This window comes from Protomyctophum bolini (assembly GCF_963924005.1).
Source record: "Protomyctophum bolini genome assembly, chromosome: 15".
Taxonomy (NCBI): domain Eukaryota; kingdom Metazoa; phylum Chordata; class Actinopteri; order Myctophiformes; family Myctophidae; genus Protomyctophum; species Protomyctophum bolini.
This window is the reverse complement of record NC_137876.1, coordinates 19,903,515-19,926,581: the sequence shown is the minus strand read 5'-3', so window position 1 is coordinate 19,926,581 and position 23,067 is coordinate 19,903,515. Positions and strand designations below refer to the sequence as shown.

Genomic DNA, 23,067 nt, shown 5'->3' with positions numbered 1-23,067 from the left:
CTTGGCCATTCTGAAAAAAAGGCTGAATTTGGAGGGGAAAAAAGCAATGCCTCTTTATTCCGAAATGTTGGCTTTCATATCCCAACATAAACAGCTTGAATGTAGTATTTTTTTTTTTTATGTTCCAACTATTGACTCTTTGGAAAGCTTCCCCATAAAACACTATCATTTTTCAGCCTTCATAACAAAAGGCTTTTTCAGGCTTTTTTTAATTTTATTTACATAATTATAATAAAATAAAATATCTGCCAAATACGACATATTATTTTACCCATACCGATTACAGATGAATTGGTTTAACCCATTTTGTGCGGGAACCCCTTTTGGTGCTATTTCAAAATAGCAGATCTGCAAGACTGACATGGAAACATGGCTTTTTCAGAAACCTGTCAGGATGTATAGAAGACATTTTTAGAATCTGATCTCAGGTCAAAATGGGTTAAGGCCAATATCGGCCGATATACCGATGTGTTTGCCGATTCATCTCCCATCACTAGTACAAGCTCATAGTATAGATCAGTGCCGGCTATGAGTCTATGACACACGATGAGCTTGTATATCTGCTTTTTCTGATTAGCTATAAAGTATAACACATGTCTGCTATCTAAAGTGACACAGGCATTCCTCCTGCTCTTAATGTGTTCTAAATCAATGGTTCCAAAAAGTGGCGTCCGGGGCCCCCAAGGGGTCCTTGAGGCAGTTCTAGGGGGTCCCCATCTAAAGGACGGTTTTTGGAACCAAATGGACCCTTATGGGTCTGTAACTCTGAGAGTGTACAAATGGAACCAAACGGACCCTATAGTGTAAATGTATATTTATATATTCAGGAGGTTATATATACATATATTTATGGTGTAAATGTATATTTTCAGGATGTTATTTTTATAGTGTAAATGTATATTTATATATTCAGGAGGTTATATACAGTATTATATATATATTTATAGTGTAAATGTATATTTATATATTCAGGAGGTTATATACAGTATATATATATATTTATGGTGTAAATGTATATTTTCAGGAGGTTATCTGGTGCAGCACACCGGCTTGCTGTCGGCGTTCATTTGCTACTGCTGTTGTCACTTCCTGTCCATCGTCTACAACCTGGTGTGGTTGCGAGACCCCGCCCCTCCACCACTGGCCACACCCACAGACCAGGTAACGCCCGCCCCTCCACCACTGGCCACACTCACAGACCAGGTAACGCCCGCCCCTCCACCACTGGCCACACCCACAGACCAGGTATAGGTCATCCTGATCCTACTTTTATCCTATATGGTGTGTTTGATGATGTGCACCGGGAACGTCCGGGAGCACACTCATTCCGATCATTTGATTTTGAGACATAACGATACCGATCTTTCCCGATCCGATCTTTATATTTCGATATAACACTTAAGCCATATCACAATAGCAAATGTCCTAATGTATGGCACTCTAGTGTAGTCTGTTCTGTTGCCTTATAGGCGAAATGTGACTATACTTTTATTAGAATTCTATTCTATTAAAGCATGGAATCATAGGAAAATAATGATGTATTAGTTAATTAGAATACCGTTCTACAGCTTATAAAGAAGTCAAGTTAAAACTCTTAAAGAGTAACTCTCTCATTCAGAGAGATAGAGTACTCTACAGACACCTAGCCCATCATAACGGGGGTGGCATTTCCTATTGGTGTCTTTGTTTGATGAACTCTGACTGGGACCAGAAGGAAAACATGTAACTAGCATAAACTAGCATTGAAAAAAATCTTCTTCCTTATATAATAATAAAATCACACCTGTGTGAACCGAGTGGTGCAACTCCCTCCCTCCTTTAAGTACAGTATACTTATACTCAGTTATATACTTTACACCCTTGACGAACAGCCATTAGTGTTGTGAGTGTTCTTCTCTTGCGAGTGTCGGACGCCGATGCCTGTTGAATGCCAACGAGCACCGTGGCCTCAGGCTGTGTATACCTGCTGGAGAGGAGGCTGATAAAATAAAAATAAAATGTTGATTTAATTCATCCAGCAGCTTGTCACAGATTCAACCTTCCTGTGCTCCCTCCCGTATGCGCTGCCGCAGGTTCAAAACCAGCCCACCCCATTTGACCCTTTATTAAACCCATTCTGAAGGGAAACCTCGAGTCTTGGTGTTTTAAGCATTATGTTATAGAGCACTGTCACGTCACTGTCAGTAGAGGGCGCCAGTCCACAGGTTCGTGTCCTTTTTTATTTGCATTGAATTCCCCATAGGGGGATTTTACTTTAGATCTCTGTGTTTGAAAAATAAACCCGATCACCCCGGCCTTTTCACTCATATTATGGATATGAAGCATCGACTGAAGGTGGAAATGTACAAATATACCCAAAGAGTAACACAATACAAGCGCTAGAAACGAGTCAAACAACCCAGAGACGACATTTCCGGGTAGGCGGGGTGGCTGCAGCTGCCCGTCGCACAACATAAACTGACATGTTAATTAGGTTCTTTTAATTTTTTTGAATTGATATTTAATCTTTCGTGGTTAGTACGAGTCGAGTCACCACCAGCTGAGCTTACGTCAACGAGGAATCTCAGGAACGCAATGTGTTGACAGCTGGGCGTGACGTATATTAGCAGCGATTATAGTTTCAAGGCTTTTGCGGCCAAATTAATTCCATTTTCTCCAGAAACTGGCTGTATCAAATATTATCATTAACAATGCACAGCCCCCCACCCCCCTGACAGAAAGGCCGGGATGATCGGTTTATTTTTTTAAAAACTTGACAGTTCTTATATGAAGCGACCTAAAATCCCCCTACGGGGATTTCAACGCAACTAAAAAAAATACATGAACCTGCGTACTGGCGCCCTCTACTGAAAGTGACGTCGGACTTAGGCGCTCTATACTTTAGCTTTTTTTTTTTTTTTTAATATCGTGAAAATGTGTGAAAATCTTCGAATATATTTGAGCTCGGCTGACTGACGTAGAAAGAAACGTGCGTTTTTCTGAAAACTGTCAGGATTTAGAAGACTTTTAGAACCCCCCTCAGGTCCTAATGTGTTAAGATTTAACAGATTAAACGGTTAAAGGCTTTTTAACCTTTTTAGCTTTTTAAGCTTGTATTTTATTCCTTAAAATTACTCACTTTTTTATAATTATACGAATCTGTCCTGCGGCGACCGAATGGAGGTGGACAGGTGGTGTCAGTGGTAAGAAAAGTAGAGTAAAAAAGTAGCAGAAATTACAAAAGTCAATCTACAAGATTGTTTTTTTTTTTTTTTTTTAAGTGTTTCTGTGTATTAACCCATTCTGGACGGGAACCCCTTGGTGTTTTAAGCATTACGTTATACTTTAGCTATTGAAAAATAGCAGATCTACAAGCTCATAGCGAGGCACTCGGTGCAGCGCTACGAGCTTGTAGATCTGCTATTTTTGAAAAATCGTGAAAATGTATAGTGCAAAGGAGCGAACGTTTTTAACTCAAATCTTTGCTTCTGGGGGGGGGTCCCTGGAACAACATGTTTTCAGATGAGGGTCGGCGGGCAATTACATTATAATCTGACATAAAACTGTCATGATTTAGAAGGCATTTGTAGAATCGGCCTCAGTCCAAAATAGGTTAACAAGAGCATGCAACTACATCATAGGGTGCGTTCTGAGCAATGCAAACTAACAGGCGAGGGCGCTCCGCTGCGGTATTTCCGAACGCATCCATTGTCCAATTCCTGAAAAGTATACAACAGTTTTGGACGTACAAGGTTTCTTTCCTGAAAGTGACGATGCAATTTAAACGATCCCTCAGGTGTAACATTTATAATAAATTATAAGGTCGCTTAAATGAGTTGCACATAATTCCCTGAGGATAACGTGTGTGTGTGTGTGTGTGTGTGTGTGTGTGTGTGTGTGTGTGTGTCCTTACCCCCGGGAGATATGAAGTCATCATCGACTACGATGGACTGCCATAAGCAGCAGCAAGCAAGCAGTGTGTTTTGACACTTAATTCATTTGCTCTCACATTTATCTTTATAATTCTACGTCGTGACTCTTCGCTGCCTCCTGAGCAGATTCATGTTAAAGCAAGCTCTGACCGCCGCAATTCACTGACGTCACGACGATGTTCATATAATGTGTGTAAATCTATTCTATAACAGTTGGTCAAGTTTTTAATTATAATAACGGTGTCGTCGGTGTGTGTGTGTGTGTGTGTGTGTGTGCGCGTGTGCGTGTGCATTAGTGTCTTTTTCCATTTCAGGCTGGTTGTCAGTGGAAAGAAAGCGAAAGAAATTGCAGAGAGCGTTTTGACCTTTGACCTTTGACCTACACCGTCTGTGTATCGATAGAACGTGTCTCCACGAGGCGTTGTCTCGTCTCGGCGTCCGACGCAGAATCGCAGTCGAAGAGATTATAGAAGTCGGAATTCGCATGTGAACAACGTGAAAAGTGACGAAGGTTAAACAAGGCTTTAATGTGATGAGAGTGAGTTTTCTTCTTTTTTTTTATAATAATGCAAAAATGTGCCGGGATTGAAGAAATGAACGGGGGAGATAAAGAAGCTCATCCATGTCGCACAGGGGTGGATTACTTTACCGCATGGTCCATGCTCCATACACTCACCCCATGGTCCATGCTCCATACACTCACCCCATGGTCCATGCTCCATACACTCACCCCATGGTCCATGCTCCATACACTCACCCCATGGTCCATGCTCCATACACTCACCCCATGGTCCATGCTCCATACACTCACCCCATGGTCCATGCTCCATACACTCACCCCATGGTCCATGCTCCATACACTCACCCCATGGTCCATGCTCCATACACTCACCCCATGGTCCATGCTCCATACACTCACCCCATGGTCCATGCTCCATACACTCACCCCATGGTCCATGCTCCATACACTCACCCCATGGTCCATGCTCCATACACTCACCCCATGGTCCATGCTCCATACACTCACCCCATGGTCCATGCTCCATACACTCACCCCATGGTCCATGCTCCATACACTCACCCCATGGTCCATGCTCCATACACTCACCCCATGGTCCATGCTCCATACACTCACCCCATGGTCCATGCTCCGTACACTCACCCCATGGTCCATGCTCCATACACTCACCCCATGGTCCATGCTCCATACACTCACCCCATGGTCCATGCTCCATACACTCACCCCATGGTCCATGCTCCATACACTCACCCCATGGTCCATGCTCCATACACTCACCCCATGGTCCATGCTCCATACACTCACCCCATGGTCCATGCTCCATACACTCACCCCATGGTCCATGCTCCATACACTCACCCCATGGTCCATGCTCCATACACTCACCCCATGGTCCATGCTCCATACACTCACCCCATGGTCCATGCTCCATACACTCACCCCATGGTCCATGCTCCATACACTCACCCCATGGTCCATGCTCCATACACTCACCCCATGGTCCATGCTCCATACACTCACCCCATGGTCCATGCTCCATACACTCACCCCATGGTCCATGCTCCATACACTCACCCCATGGTCCATGCTCCATACACTCACCCCAGTCCTGAGTCCATACACCCCAGTCCTGTATGGACTATCCCTCTCTCTGTTCTGGCACAACAGCGCCCCTACTGGTACTCATTATACATGCTCAATAACCAACACATATAGGTGAACACATAGACGGACATTGCTGTTCCTTGGAGTGGTTGCACCACTGAAAAAAAACATCGCCTCGATTATCTGTCTCACGGCGGGTCGCGCGCGTATTCAAAATCCCTATAGGGTTGCGTAAACACCCGCCTGTCAGTGTTGTCTGTACTCAGCCACACAGAGATGTATTTATGCGAGTCCCAGGAATACACAGCCCCCCCCCCCCCCCCCCCCCCCCCAGAACGGGTAAGGACAACTTTAAACTATAACTATAACTGTTACTTTTCAGGATTCCAATTCAAAAATAGCAAATAGCTGATCTACAAGCTCAAAACGTGTCGCACTGTGACTGAGCTTGGCAATTTTTTTGCTCCGACAGTAATATGCAATGTGGCCCCTCTGGACTCTGGAGTGAGTGTGGAACTATAGTGGCCCTCTGGAGTGAGTGTGGAACTATAGTGGCCCTCTGGAGTGAGTGTGGAACTATAGTGGCCCTCTGGAGTGAGTGTGGAACTATAGTGGAACCTCTGGAGTGAGTGTGGAACTATAGTGGCCCTCTGGAGTGAGTGTGGAACTATAGTGGCCCTCTGGAGTGAGTGTGGAACTATAGTGGCCCTCTGGAGTGAGTGTGGAACTATAGTGGCCCTCTGGAGTGAGTGTGGAACTATAGTGGCCCTCTGGAGTGAGTGTGGAACTATAGCGGCCCTCTGGAGTGAGTGTGGAACTATAGTGGCCCTCTGGAGTGAGTGTGGAACTATAGTGGCCCTCTGGAGTGAGTGTGGAACTATAGCGGCCCTCTGGAGTGAGTGTGGAACTATAGCGGCCCTCTGGAGTGAGTGTGGAACTATAGTGGCCCTCTGGAGTGAGTGTGGAACTATAGTGGCCCTCTGGAGTGAGTGTGGAACTATAGTGGCCCTCTGGAGTGAGTGTGGAACTATAGTGGCCCTCTGGAGTGAGTGTGGAACTATAGTGGCCCTCTGGAGTGAGTGTGGAACTATATGGTGGAACCTCTCCATCGTCAAAGTTGCCCAACCCTTAGGGTTAAGCGGTTGTGAGTTAGGGTCCTGGGAAAATACCCAGAGTTTCTCCCTTGGAGCTGAAAAACTATCCCTGAGTGGCTGTACGTCACACGAGGCTCTGTCTGGGAGCCCTGGCAGACCTCGCAGGTCCTCACCGTTAATTAACTCAGAGTGCAAACTGGACCCATGAGGCAATACCTTCATCGGGCTAGAAAGAAAAATCCATTAACCACAATCTTCAGCCTACAGGGTAATAATTGCTCCCTTTTCCAAACGGCTACTGGCGCTATATCCACATGTCAGATGTGGATGGCTGGAGGGTGCTGTTATTGAGTGAGTGGGCGGGCTGACACATGCATTAGACCCCCCCCCCCCCCCCGTAGTGTGCTCATCAACTGCACTATTTCTACAGCATCACACCCCACTTGCAGACACACAGTATTTGTACAGGTATACCCATATGACTATCTCTCTCTCACGCGCGCATGCACGCACTCACGCACGCACACACCAATTCACCCTTTGTCAAGTCCCGCCCGTGGTTCTTCGCACCCATTGGTTGCCGTTTCATGGTTGCACACCTGGCTGTGATGTTCCACTGCAGCATGGTGATTGGGCATATCATGTTTGTTTTTTTTCCAAAAAATTATGTTTTAGCTAATTCAACAAACAAGGCTGAACCAGGGCGGAACGAGGCAGAAAGAGCCTGCTGGTTAGTCAGTCAGGGACCAATCAGATGGCTGACAAAATGGTGAATTGACTCTTACGGTTCAATTTGGTTCCATTTGTTCAATCGTCAAGAGTCACAGACCTGGGCGTCAGTTTGCTTTCTTAACGATCAATCAATTCGTCTCTGCCGATCCTGTGGACAAGACGACAGGGGTCTGTTTTAACCATTATTTAAACAAATATTCTAGTCTGTTGTGTGTAAGCTTATCTCATGTTTATAAGATCACCTTATACTTTAATAGGCCTATACAGATTATCCTGTATTGTGTGTAATGCAACCAGATTTCTGAATCATTCAAAAATAGAATCGGTCTATAATATTTTGATCGCTCTATCGTTTTTTACTCTGTGGACAAAAAATGCGTTTTCACACCCTGCAGCAACAGCTGTGTGTCTGGGTGTCATCCGTCTACCCTGTCTATCCGTCTTGCCCGTCTCTCGGTCCGTCCGTCCGTCCATCAAGCCCCCCCCCCCCCCCCCCAGTCTTGAAAGTATCCGTGGTTGGTTTTTTGAATAACGCTGTGTAGAATGTCAGCACAAAAAACAAGATGGAAAAAGAACAGACAGTTCACATCGTCCCCCAGCAGTGCCGTGGTGGGGGCTTGTTTTTTTTGGTGTGATGTCAACTTTCTTCTTCTTTGGATTTCCTTCTTTCTTCATCTTCTTCGTCCTGTTGGGATGCTGGCTTGACACGCCGTCCCAGGACTGACCATTAACCCATTCTGAACGGGAACCCATTTTGGTGTCGGCATCATGTCGTGCTTTAGCTATTGAAAAATAGCAGATCTACAAGCTCATAGCGCGCCACCGAGTGGCGCGCTACGAGCTTGTAGGTCTGCTATTTTTGAAGAATCGAAGAACGACTGACATTTTTAGAATCTGATCTCAGGTCAGAATGGGTTAATCAGTCCAGTGGAAACCTCGTATGAATCTGATCTCAGGTCAGAATGGGTTAACAAAGTGTCTTGATGTTCAAACACGCTGCAGACGCTGCAGCTTATCCGTTCCACCTGGTTGGTCCTGCTGTCTGTCCAGGGACCCCCCTCCTGCCAGAGCCTCCTCTTGGGGGGACACAGAGGAAATCGTTGCAAAAAACTTGCGATGTCATGGCAGAATATGTTTTAAAACCAAACACACTCTCACTGATGTGAGATGTGCCTAGACTACAGTGTCTTCTTGGGAGAAAAAATGTGACCGAAACGTCAACATGTGACCCCGCTCCCACGGGGGTACCCGTGGGAGCATCCGAGAGACGTCCCGGTCACGTCCGCACTCGTTTTACTAAAACCCAAGACGAAAAAGGGTCACGGGCAGTGGTGTCATGCTCGTTCGTACGACACAGTACCAGGCCGTGGTACCAACAATTGTGACGTGCACGCGCAGCTACGGAACGCTAGATTCAAGAGAAGACGCACCTAACCTCGGGTCACCAGACTTTTTAACTCAAATCTTTGCTTCTTGGTCAGGGGGGGGTCCCTGGAACAACATATTTTCAGATGGGGGTCGGCGGCCAAATACATCCAAATTCTGGGGGCCCTTGACATGAAATAGTTGGAGAGAATTGTCAGGATTTGGAAGACGTTTTGTAGAATCTGGCCTCAGTCCTAAACGTTCAAATCCAGGGCAGAGATTCCACGGAGGCTATGAGGGTCACGCCCTCTGCCCTTCAGTTTGGCCTTCCTGCTCCTCAACCAATGATAATGACCTCTAAGGTCACAGCCTTCCTGCTCCTCAACCAATGATAATGACCTCTAAGGTCACAGCCTTCCTGCTCCTCAACCAATGATATGACCTCTAAGGTCACAGCCTTCCTGCTCCTCAACCAATGATATGACCACTAAGGTCACAGCCTGACTGATTGGACCGTTTCCAGTGGTGTAAAGTAACTAAGTACAAGTACACACTACTTTCTTGAGTATGTCCGATTTCCAATACTTTTACTGCCTACTCCACTACATCTCGAATCCACAATAGTAGGCTACCTCCACTACATTTATTTGAAAACTTAGATTATCATTACAAAACCACTCACTTCAGCCCTATCTCAGCCACTTGAACAAATGTGTCGCGTCGCTTGTATACTATTACTATTTTCAAAGTTTTTTTTTTTAAATAGCATTTTGGTACCGATACTTTTTGGTACTTTTACTCAAGTAAATGTTGAAATCCGGACTTTTACTTGTAACAGAGTATTTCTATATTGCAGTATCGATACATTTACTTAAGTAAAACATTTGAGTACTTTTTCCACCACCGACCATTTTCTTCTCTTGTCTCTTTCCTGTCAATATTGGCTGGCCTGGGGCCGTGGCTCAGCGGTCCAGGCACCGTGGCTGCTAATCCAGTTTGTCAGTGTGCCGCGGGTTCGACTCCCGATCCCGACGGCCTTTACTTGGCATGTCACTCCCCCGTCTCTCTCCCTATTTCCCCTATTTTGTGAGCTTGTATAGCGACCACATGGGTGTGTGTTGGTCTTACAATGAGGTCTGACTGGTGCGTTGCGTTATACGTCTTGCATTTAGACCATGCTCTTTGTTGGTCTGTCTGTCTTATCAACTGGCACAGTGACAGCTAGTGCAGGTATTTCCTTCTTTAGACAGTGTTTTATTGTGATTATAAGATGTGCCTGGGTTACGGGTATACATTAACAAGGCGTGCACATTGACTGCAATCAGAATCCGTCCGAATTCAACACAATAGCAATCATGTTAATAAATATTCAATAATTGAATGACCCGGACAAGGTCGTAAATAATTAAATAGACGACAAGCAGGGGATAGCGACTCGCTTTGTAATGCTCCAGACAACTTTTGTTCACGACATCCTGCCTGCTGTGTCGTGAATAAAAGTTAAGCTGCTCTGCTGCTTAAATATGCCATATGCACAACTCATGACTGGCAAGATAATTAGTTATTTGAGACAGCTGTGTGAAATACCAATAGTATAAAGATAAAAGGCTTTCATATAGCCTGCCCTATACTCTTACATTTCGGGGTGTTCATTTCAATTAGTTAATCATTTGAAAATGTAAGGCCAAAATAAACTATGTATTCATTCATTCAGTTATTTATTTATGTATTTATTTAGATTAATTGTGACCAGATTTGACTGAGAGCCTGCCATCACGCAAACTATTTTTTCCCCAAAAATGAGTTATTAGCACAGGCAGACTCTTCACATACTATAGAGGAGGTCTGAAATAGGTGTCAGAGCTGGAATCGACATGTACATATGAAACAAATGCTTAAACATGTAGCTATAGGTGTAATGTTAGAGTCCACAGAAGTGAACCTTTCAAGCCTGTTTTCTCAACTCGCTGTTTCTCTGCAAGACATTATACTCTATACGCCGTATCTCCAAAACTGGTGGGTCAAACTGAACAACCAATATCTCTATTTGAAGCTATGATTCCTTGCTTTCATATGACAAAGTCCAATGGCAGTCCCTCAGTCAAATTTAGTCACAATTAATGTTCGCACAGGGCCTCGCATTTTCCCCAGACGCTTCTGGCAGGACATACTATATATTATATTGCATTGTGTCAGTGCCTTTTTGAGTGGTACAACCACTCCTACAACCAGCAATGTCCGTGTACCTGTTTGTGTACGTGAATGAGCACGAGTGGTGTGCGCATGCGTGAAATTGGAACGACAGAAGTATGTGACATGGCTGCCACCTGCTGGACGCAAATCCAACTTCTGACTGTCTAGGTTCGAAGAGAAGGAAAGGCCGAGCCAAAATAATAATGAAAAAATAGTTCTCAGTGACGCGGATTGATATCCATAATAAAGCTAATCTGACGGAGCAGAAAGAGAGAGAGAGAGAGAGAGAGAGAGGAGGGGGGGGGAGAGGGGAGTTGCACCACTCGGTTCACACAGGTGTGATTTTTCCATTGCGAGTCGTGAGGGGAGACGTAGGGAGAAAGATATTATGAATGTATTCCAGTTAGTACGTACGTATAGTAGCCTACACTATATGTTCTGATAATGTCTTCATATCAGAACAATGCCTTGTAGATCTGCTATTTTCAAACGATTTTTATACACTTGAAATGGCTTCTGCACAATGAGCACTTTTGTACTTTTGCTACTTGAAGTACATTTTGATGCCAATACTTTTGGTTCTTCTACTCAAGTACATTTTGAATGCCGGACTTTTACTTGTATAACGGAGTATTTCTATATTGCAGTAACGATATTTAAAGGACAACTTTAGTTTTTTTTTCAACCAAGGCTCATGTGTTGGGTCGTTATTAGAGAAAGTAAAAGATGAGTGTCATTTTTTTTTTTCATTTGCTGCTTTCTTTGGTTTTAGGGATTTTAGCTGTTTTTGACAGGGGGCGGTGGCATTCGAGCATGGGGCTAAATACGTATTTCTTTTACAACATATTATGGCGATTTATAATTTTATTATTTACTATAGTCCTACTAGACCCCAGGAAATTAAATCTGGCCACAAAAGATCACAGAATCTACTGAATGTGATGGTAGCCTACTGGGGGGGAGCCACACTGTGTCATAGGCTCAATAAGTCAGTTTGACACATTCAGTACATCTCGTGATCTTTTGTGGCCACATGTAATTTCTTGGGGTCTAGTATAGGACTATAGTAAATGATAAAAAAATAAATCGCTATACAATTTTGTACAGATTTAGCCCCTTCTTCGAATGCCGCCGCCCCCTTGTCAAAAACTGCTAAAATCCCTAAAACGAAAGAAAGCAGCAAATGAAGAAAAATGAACACTTATTTTACTTTACTCTAATAACCACCTAAAACATGAACCTTGGTTAAAAAAAAACCAAAGTTGTCCTTTAAGTACTTAAGTAAAAGTACTGAGTACTGTTTCCGCCACTGCTGTAAGGCTGTGTACTGTTAAGTACTTAAGTAAAACATGTTGAGTACTGTTTCCGCCACTGCTGTAATGCTGCTGCTACTGGTGTCTTTATCTCTGTTATGTTGTGACTGTTCCGTGTTTTCCTTAGAGGACCACAATGGAAATATAGCCTCGGGTGTTTCATTGTGTTTTTATTCCTCTGTGATAGTGTGTCGTGTGCTGTGCTATAATGTGTATGGAAGTTGTGCTGATGTGCTCTTTCCTTTTTTATCACCAAATGCATTCATCCATTGATTGATTGATTCATTCATTGAAGACGGGTTGGAAAGAGGTGAAGTAGTGGTCCTTGAAAGCAATTATTAGTCAGTCTAGTCAGGTTTTCAACCGTTTTCATAATGTCCATCAGGTATTCGCCATGTGAGCCACGGACCGCGATTGGGTTGAGTTGAGATTTTGCCTCTCAGACCCAAGACTATAATTAAGAATAATGATGTTGTTTTGTCATTGAGAGAATATTCCATGCCGTTTTGATGTGGTACCATAGGAGAGATAACAGGCCAACGTTGATTAAAAAAAAATAACAATTCTTCTACATTCTCTAATCGTGTAGACTTAACTAATGCAGATGTTTAACAAAAATGTAACTCTTGGACCACTGGTTGAGAAGCACTGAATGACCTACAAGCTCATAGCACGGCACCGAATGCCGCGCTATATGCGCTTTAACTCCCAATCTTTGCTTCTGGTGGGGGTCCCTGGAACAAAATATTTTGAGATGGGGGTTTGCGGCCAAATACGTCTTATTTTGGGGGGTCCTTGACATGAACAACTTTGGAGAACCACTTACACATAGAAACATACAGTATAGGTTTTTCGGAAAACTGTCATGATTTAGAAGACATTTTGTAGACCTATGAGTCTTATTAATGGATTAACTGTGCCTGTGTGAAAAGTGCGAGTGACTGTGATGCAGGTGTGCTATGGGACGGATCGGGTGCGAGGTTAATTCACCAATAAATTCATTATTAATCATTAATGTGTCAATTGGGAAAAAGGGCTCCGGACCGTTACGCCCTCCATATAATGATGGTCCATGCCTGTGTGAAAAGTGGGAGTGATTTGTGCATAGTTAATGATGAGATAATGCGCTGTCAGTGACATTCAGACAGACATTCAGACAGACATTCAGACATTTGCTGAGTTATTATTTAGATAGCGTCCCTAAATACTTCCATGGCGTTTCCTGTGCGACAGCAGGGTGGTAGCCTGGACGGCGTTGACAACGACGGTGGCGGTGATGAGGTCGGAGACGAGGACGCCGGCGGCCGCGCCGGCGGCGCGCTGTCACACGCCAGGAGGTCGTTCACGGTGGTCTTCAAGAAGAGAGCGGGACAGGAGAGACTGAAGCTGCTGCTGCTCATCACCTGCACCTTCCTCAACCATGTGGTGATCACAGGTGAGGACACGCATGCATACACACACACAGTCACACACACACACACACACACACACACACAGTCACACACACACCTACACACGGCGCTGCAGAGCATATAGCGTCGCTATTAGCGGTGAAACCTTGTACTTCTACGGTATGTCCAACATCTAAAGCTGTTCCTTTTAGTGATGGATTTACTTTAGCCATTCAATCTACAATCTCAAAACGCGTCGCAGGCTTGTGGTTTGGCTTGTAACATCGGCTGTTTTCACTACTTTATAGGGGCAACACTCTTGTATAATGAAGTACTGCTGTAGGAGTAGGACATTTAAAAGTTACTGAAAAAAACAACATCCTACAAGATACGAGATTTCTGCCTGACACAAACGATATGGGCTGATAGGCTGGAGGAAGGATTATGTGTGCGGGACTTAATTTGCACACGGTTTGCGAGGGGACTTAAATGAATCGAGTGTATATAGATCTTTAAAAATATATATTTTTTAATTTCATGAGAGAAATCCTCTAGCTCTCTCACACACCGATTACCCACTCCTGTGCTAATGGTGGTATAGCCTCTAAGGTGCTATAAACATTGCTGTCGTAACGTAGAGCAGTGGTTCCCAAAGTGGGGTCCAGGGACCCCCAGGGGTCCTTTGGCGGAGTTCCAGGGGGTCCCCAGCTCAATGATAGTTAGGAACCAAATGTGTGTCTGTAACTCAGAGAGTGTACAACATGGTAACGGGTCCATTTGGTTCCATTTGTACACTCTCAGAACTCCATTTTCGTCACCGCTAAACCCCTTATCCCTAAACTTCTTTGCCTTTTTTTTTTACTATTTTGCAAAACATTTTTTGAATAGTTAAAATAGCCAGTCTACAAGCTCACAACGTGTCAATGTAGATTGGCTAGTTGAACTATTCAAAAACGTTTTTCGAAATAGTAAAAAAAAAAATGCAAAGAAGTTTAGGGATAAGGGGTTTAGCGGTGACGAAAATGGAGCCCACAGAGTTAAATTAACTTTGATTTTTACAACATACTGTACACTGGGGTCCCAGACATAGCAATGCCATTAAATAAATTAAATAGGGGACCGTAGCCTAATTCAGGTAAAAAAAAAAGGGAGAATCACTCCTCTCCTCTTATGGGGGTCCTTGGCATATCTTTTCAAATGAGGGTCCGCAGCCTATAATTGAGTATCATTTTGGGGGTCCTTGATATGGAAAAACGTACCACTGACATGGAGATGTCAGGGTGTATTACGGTATAGCAGCGATTCTCAAGCTGTGACAGATTGTGTTGCTTCTTGTGGTCGGGTAAAAACTAAAGACATGGGCGTACTTGTTCCATAATCGTGTGTGTGTGGCTTCAAGTTAACTAACGGTGGTGTGATGTCATAATGACACACACTCGTCTGAAGCAGTGTTCCACTCTTGATGATATGAAGTGAAGAGGCTTGTTTTTTTTTCGTCGGTGGAAACTTGTACGTCGTCCACAACTGACTGTTTCTCGAAAAATCACAAACATAACCAAAGGACCCAATAGTAATTATGTAAGGGTGGTTCAGTGGTTTCTGCATTCATGTCATGTCATGTCATGTCATTTATTGATAGGCTGACAGTAGACTGACATGAAATGGGGAGAGAGATGGGGGTGAACCGAAGACACCCCCAAGCCATCGGGATCGGGAATCGAACCCGCGGCACGCCGCCAGGGCTGGGCTCAGCAGCCTATGGTGCCCGGACGGTTGAGCTAACCGTCCGGGCCCAAAATGTTCATTTTTCAGGAAATTAAATAATATATACATTTTTCAGGAAATTAAGAAAACCTTATTTTGCAAAACAAAGCAATACTGCCTCATCAAAGTTGGTGTTTTCAGTTCATATATTGTCAATTACTTCCATGAGAGGGGGAGAGGTGGTGGAGTTAGTTGCTTCAGCAGACAGTTTGAGGGTCCAATGGAGTAAAGAGGTTTTGTCCCAAGCACTTTTTACTACTTTCCATTGGTTCAATATTTTCGATACAACACAAGTGGTGTTCAATAGCACTGATTTATGAAAAGATATATGTATCAAAAACCTCAAAAATGGAGTTAGGAGGTTTCCTCCCAGCAGCAACGATATGGTGTTTTGGTTTTCTGCATTCATATCATATCACATGGTGTTTTGGTTTTCTGCATTCATATCATATCACATGGTGTTTTGGTTTTCTTCTAAACAACCTTGTGGGAACGACAATGTTCTTTCCAATTGACAAAGCACAAAAACAATCCCCCAGTGTTTTGAATCCATCTTTTCCAAACGTTATACAGCCTACAATAAGTGTGTATGTGTGTGTGTGTGTGTGTGTGCGTGCGTGCTCCAAACATTATAAAGCCTGAAATAAGTGTGTGTGTGTGTGTGTATGTGCATTATGTGCGTGTGAATGTGTGCGTACGTGCGCATACTAAGCTTTTGAGGGTCAAATCTTGGGAGGACAATACGTCCTTTTTGGGAGTTATAAAGACTTAGTTACAGTGAGGAGAGAACATTCTTCAGGTTGGGTTCAGGGTTAGCGGCGTTACACATGATGTTGATGTCCTCGCAAGTATAGTAATCGATGTGTGTGTGTGTGTGCGTGTGTGTGTGTGTGTGTGTGTGTGTGCGTTCATTGCAGGTGAAACGACAGTCTCTCTGCTCTTCCTAACATATCCTCCCAGAGACTTCTCCACTGAACTCTATGGCATCTTCAACTCTGTCCGAATGGTAGTCTTGGTACGTGCACACACACACACACGCACGCATGCATGCATGCACACACACACACACACACACACACACACACGCACAGACGCACGCACGCACGCACACACACACACACACACACACACACACACACACACTCATTGTGGGGGTCGTTGACATACTGTAAATGAAGTTACAGTATGCTGTACTACTGCACTGATACCTTCATTAGGGTAGTGGTTTGGCTCACGAAGGTCACACATGCAGTATAAGTAACCTTTTATTCATCCACGGCACCACCTGAATTAAATTGTTACTTCATAGCACCTTTTGTCATATTAACGGTACGTAAATATGTAAATCTTAAGCCCCAAAGATACAGTATGTCACGAGGAAAACTGGGCAGAAGGTGAAAACACACTGTACTGTACAGTACAGTACGTGACATGCTATGGACTTCAGAGTCTGTCCCTCGATCAGCACCCCAGGTTGTTCCAGTGAGCAGTGGTGGACAAAGTACTCCATTGTGTCTTTAGAAGTACTTCGTTACAAGTAAAAGTACGGGATTTGAAAATGTACTTGAGTAAAAGTACAAAAGTATCGGCATCAAAATGTACTCAAAGTACTAAAAGTGAAAGTACTCATGTTGCAGAATGTCCCACTTCACAAGTTCGAAATGTGTACAAAGTCTATTGAAAATAGCAGATCTGCACGCTCACAATGCGTCGCAACGCAACCCTTGTAGATCGGCTATTTTCAAATGTATATAGGGTTGAAGTGGTTACTGTGTGTTGTCTAATCCAAATTAAAATCGCCAAAGTAACTAGTAGCTAAAGTTTTCATAATTGTACTGAAGTAAAAGTACAAATGTTGTCTCCGAGATGTAGTGCAGGGGCAGAAGTAAAAGTACTGGAAATTTGGAAATACTCAAGTAAAGTACAAATACCTTTAACATTTTACTTAAGTACAGTACTTAAAGCGGGGATGTCACGCCCCTCGGGAAGCTATTAAGGCTATTAGCGCTAGCATCTAGATTGTGACGTAAAGTCGGGCCAGCTCAATTTGACCAATGAAATTGATCTTGTATCTGGTCTAAATGTCAGAGCGGCTCTGGGCTCTGCGAGTTAGCGTTCCTGGTGGCTATCAACTCATGCTAGTGGTTTTGAGGCCACCTTCAGCCTCATAGCTGGGTAAAAGTTTGGTGGAAAAATTACTTTTTTGCTACAAAAAACTCGCCAGAATGACACCGAGTTGACGTCCAAGTTTTAGGGAAAACTGTTGCATAATCGCAATTCCGCGCGACGGGCTCCATCGTACCTATCTTGTCTATCTGTCTCCCCCCGCTGACACGCCCTCAGCCGGCTAAATGCTGAACAGGGCTCACGGAGCCCTGGAGCTTCACGTAACGTTACCAGTACACTGCCTGTGACTACTCTAGCGGCCGGCCTAACCTGTGTCCGCCCCTCTCTCTCTCTCTCTCTCTCTCTCTCTCTCTCACACACACACACACACTCTCTCTCTCTCTCTCTCTCTCTCTCACACACACACACCGATATGGGGGGGCGGTCTCTCTCTCTCTCTCTCTCTCTCTCTCTCTCTCTCCGTGCACAACTTGGAGCTCTCCAAATAGCCACCAGAAGTATGATGAAACTTGACATAGCGTTATTTAGGCTATAATGATCAACTTGTATGGGTGATCATTTTATGTATATCAAATATTATACCCCTCCATACACACACACACACACACACACACACACACACACACACACACACACACACACACTCTCTCTCTCTCTCTCTCTCTCTCTCTCTCTCTCTCTCTCTCTCTCTCTCTCTCTCACACACACACCGATATGGGGGGGCGGTCTCTCTCTCTCTCCGTGCACAACTTGGAGCTCTCCAAATAGCCACCAGAAGTATGATGAAACTTGACATAGCGTTATTTAGGCTATAATGATCAACTTGTATGGGTGATCATTTTATGTATATCAAATATTATACCCCTCCATACACACACACACACACACACACACACACACCGACAGTCAGAGAACTGACTCACTAAACAACACTAAACAACGTTGGATTCGTACAGTGCAGAATGCAGATAAGTGTAGGCCTATGTTCTTATTATAATTGTGAGTTTGTTTTTTAACATGCACCGCGAGTCCACGGGAGCCGATCTACAAGCTCACAACGCGTTGCACTGCGAGTAGCCTAGAGAAGGCTGTCAAGTGAGCAGCGCAATCGCGCATGCTATAGAAATATCCTAATAAATAAATAAAAAGGTGTCGCTTGCAGGGGCAGTTTCCTTATGGGACTTGCCTCTAGAATGCATGCATAGGCATGCAAGTGCACTCGGCATTTATATATCATATATATAGACTAGTACGAAGTATAATTAAATGATCACAGGCATTCTAGGTCGGGACACATGAAATCCACGTAAATGCCTTTCCGCTAGCTTCACGTCATTATATCAGCGTAAACGCGAGAAAACATCAACTTCTTTTTTTTCACCGCTGGGGGGGGGGGGGAGGCGGGGCTGCGGATAGCCCCCATGAGGATCATCAGAACTATTCGGGTCTGCAGTTACAGCACACATTTTCTTATATTATGGCGACGAGTATAGTCACTCATGACGGACAATCGGACATATAGGCAATGAAACGGTCAGTAAAGTGGAATGAATCACAGCATTATATCGCCCCTTGCTGCAGAATGGGAAAGAATGCAGAATATTTTCATGGCTTATAATCTAGGACAGGTCAGACGATCAGTTGAGGCAATTTATTATTTGGTACAGAGTCACACTCAATTCAATTCAATTCAATGGGCTTTATTGGCATGAGAAAACATACGTTTACACACACTCAAAGAGTACGGCAATTTCCCCGTTTTGATGTGCCTTCTCATCAATTCATTATGCATAAACAAACATTTCACATGAACAAACAATATTGGTAAAACTAACACATTTGAGTACGTTATATACATTTTATTTTCACACATTTAGAGTCCGACCGGCTGAGAGCAGCCTGCATGACTACCAGAGGCTATACCGTGTGCGCACTAGGCTGTGCCCGGCCGGTGAGAGGGGACAAACGGACGTGAGCAGGGCTGCATCCCAGCTCTCTGCCGCAGCATGGAACTCCGAGTGCGAAATAGCGATTATGCAACAGCTTACCCTAAGACCTACACGTCAACTCAATGTCATTGTAAGGAAGCTTTTCGAGCAATAAAATAATTTTTTTTATTACACTTTCACTTTGTATGACGCAAAAGGCCACCTCAAAACCACTAGCCTTTACTGCGCTAGCCACTCAGCTCGGCTAGATGCTAGGTCACGTCAGAGCCTGAGATATAGTCACGTGTCGTTTGAAACTGTTTTCATTCAGACCACGTGATGTACCTTATCAGCAATGTTAATCTCGGGCTTTGACACTCCCCCTTTAAGTAAAAGTACTTAACTAAAAGTTACTTTCCACCGCTGCCAGTGAGCTTTGCGGTCGTTTGTCGGCGCATTCACTTTGGTCTTCTCAGTGTGTGTGTGTGTGTGTGTGTGTCTTAAATCACACAGGAGTTCAGCCCAGCAGGCTGGTGGGAATAAACCTCGAGAACCCAGCCTTGACGCGATGCAAAGATTGATGCAAAGATTGATTCGTTTTTTATTTTACAGATAAGGCCAGCGTTTTGACCGGCAATAAGCTGCCTTCATCACGACCAAGGCCTCCTACATTAATAACTAATCAAAGTTTGCATTATAGGACATGGACATATTAGTAATGCATATCCTTATAACATGGGTTCCATCTGCTTAACCACATTACACCTATATGTTATCCTTCGGTCTTAGGGGGCCGGCCTCAAAAGACACCCGGGCCGTTTTTCTCACTCATACTGGTTTCTCACACAATGGGTGCATATGGGCAGTGGCTCAGCGGTAGAGTGGAGGGAAGAGTGGCCGGATGGGAGCCGTGAGGTTTCCGAGTTTGATCCCTATATGTGGGAGTTGGTCCCTAATCGCTCCCGATGTGCAGGTTGCATGTCCTTGCAAGGTTTTCCTCTGCCATCGGTGTATGAATGTGTGTGTGTGAATGGGCGAGTGTAATGCACAATCTATATAAAGCGCCTTGGATAAAAGCGCTATATAAATGGACTATTTATTTACCATATGTATAGTGGCTCAGCAATTTTGAAATTTGATTTCTTTATTCAGTCTTTGTTTCCTTCTATGAGATTTACTTAAATCTCAAAAATCTTCCCTTTTCGGTCAATTGTATCATGCCAATCCCTTTTGCTGTATATGTAATAATGCTGGATAAACCATGACCGAGACAAACTATCTATCTCTATCTCTATCTCTCCTCTATACCTAATGACCAAAAGCCTAATATCTCCCCTGACCAAGGGGGAATTAGATGCTTAAGATTTCCACGGTTCGATTCCCGGACGTTACACATGTACACACTATAAGCTACTGTAACATCTGTACTTTGACTCAAGTCCCGCGTGGGGTCAAACACTTTGTCCATCCCTGGTAGTAATACAAAATAATCGGCGGAGCGCTTCTTTTCATGAAAAGTAGGTTTTATAGTTTTAGTTGGTTAATATCCACATTATAGGCCTATACTATATGATTGATTTCTTTCTTTATTTAAGTGTCATGCTTCCAGGAAGCCCTGCAGCCCATATATGGACTTTACACAGGACACTTTAATTTCACACATAGGCAATGACAATGAACCGACATGACACACTAAAAACACCCAAGCTTCATTCATGACAGATTACCAGTGGCGTGCACAGACATTCAGAGGGGCAGGTGGAAAAAAAAGGGCACCTTGCGCAGTGCGTGGAACCGGCCGGTTGCCTTAATAGTGTGATATTTATACATTTTGTGGTCTAAATAATAATATTAGAAGCTTTTTTATCAACAATTGATCAATGTCGCCATGGTCCACTGTTCAAAAAAGGGCACATTGCCAAAAGGGCAGGGGATGCTCTACCACCCCTAGTGTCTATCTGTGCACACCACTGCAGATTACGTAATATAATAAGTATTATTATACAACTATGTGGTCAGTGGTGGAAACACAATACTGCAGTGTAGAAGTACTCTGTTACAAGTAAAAGTCCAGCAATAAAATTGTACGTCAGTAAAATGTAGTGGAGTAGAAGTAAAAGTACTGAAACGTTGACATACTCCAGTAAAGTAAAAGCGCCTCAGAATGTAATTATAGTTAGTTAGACCACTGTAGTGTATATGGTAAGACAGCTGTGTTGTTTGTGTTTAAAGCAGAATTCCATGTTAGAAGGCTTTCTTACCTTTATTTGTAGTTACGTCCCCACCAAACGGGGACAACTCCAGGGGGGGCCTAAGACCCCTCCAAACAAGCCAAATTGACTGACTTCTGTGTAAACCCCCTACGTAAATAAATAGCCAGTCCCTCCATAGCAGCCCCAGTCACAATTTTCTGGAGCCGTTGCTGCCACCAAAGAGGTCCAGGTGTTAGTCTGTGTTATTGGCTATTTCCCCTAATATAAGCACTCAATGGGGGTTCGGTTTTTGTGCTAATTCGCTTATTTCCATCGAAGTAAGTAGTAAAGTGTTGGGATACTATTTACATTATGAAGAGAGGATTTATCAAAAGAAAAAGATTTTTGAGCGATGGAAACATAAGCGAATTGTCACAACGCCCCATAGCCCCATTCAATTCAATGCAATTCAATTCAATTGTTGACTTATATTAGGGGAAATAGCCAATAATGCGCTTTTGCACAAAATAACACCTGGACCTCTTTGGTGGGAACAACTACAAATAAAGGTAAGAAAGCCTTCTAGCGTGGAATGCTCCTTTAACGTGGAGTCGAGCCGATACCATTCATGTTCAGTGGAAGGGAAACAAAATGAACAAAATAGATGGCATTCGATCTCTGGGTCTTCCTCACGCTGTTGGGTGTGGGAGTATAGCTATAACATGTAATGTCTACCCAGACCCCCATGAGGCCTCGCCTTATCAAACACATTATTTACACTGTTACACTGTGTGTATAATGTCTACCCAGACCCCCGTGCGGCCTCGCCTTATCAAACACACTATTTACACTGTTAAAGTGTTTTTTTTTTGTGTGGCTTTCACCTTTTATTTTATATTTTTTTTATGGAGGGACAGACAGTATAGGCTGACAGGAGATGGAGGGGGGGTGGGGGTGACATGCAGTAAAGGCCGTCGGGATCGGGAGTCGAACCCACGGCACACTGCCAGACTGGATTACCAGCCCAAGGTGCCTGCATGCATGGACCGCTGAGCCACGGCCCAGGCCATTATTTACACTGTTACACGTGCGTGAGGGTGCGGGTGTGTAAGGGACATTCTCCCGTTGCGTGGTTACAGAACCGTGGTTACAGCACTGACCTGATTCCCCTGGACATTTATTTTCACACAGCTTTATTAACCTATACAGTCCTATACACGACATAACCCATTCGATCCTGCAGGAAAGCATCTGCGTCATTTTACATTTTAGCCGTGTTTACATTATATAGTGTGAGTGTGTGTGTCACGATTTTGTGTGGCAACTAAGTAACACGCTTATGTTCCTGGAATCCATGAAAATGTGTGCAAATCTTTGACTATGCAGTACATACTGTGTGTGTGTGTGTGTGTGTGTGTGTGTGTGTGTGTGTG

The 23,067-nt window shown here is 43.9% G+C and overlaps 1 protein-coding gene across 1 annotated transcript in view; it reads left to right on the top strand.

Annotated features, from left to right (window-relative positions):
- Positions 1-23,067, top strand: part of LOC308329479 (proton-coupled folate transporter) — a 96,562-nt gene that overhangs the window by 21,792 nt on the left and 51,703 nt on the right. Inside the window, exons 6-8 of the mRNA XM_080783800.1 lie at positions 1,025-1,161; positions 13,466-13,667; positions 16,305-16,402. Coding sequence (XP_080639926.1) covers positions 1,025-1,161; positions 13,466-13,667; positions 16,305-16,402 — 437 coding nt within the window. The remainder of the gene's footprint in view (positions 1-1,024; positions 1,162-13,465; positions 13,668-16,304; positions 16,403-23,067) is intronic.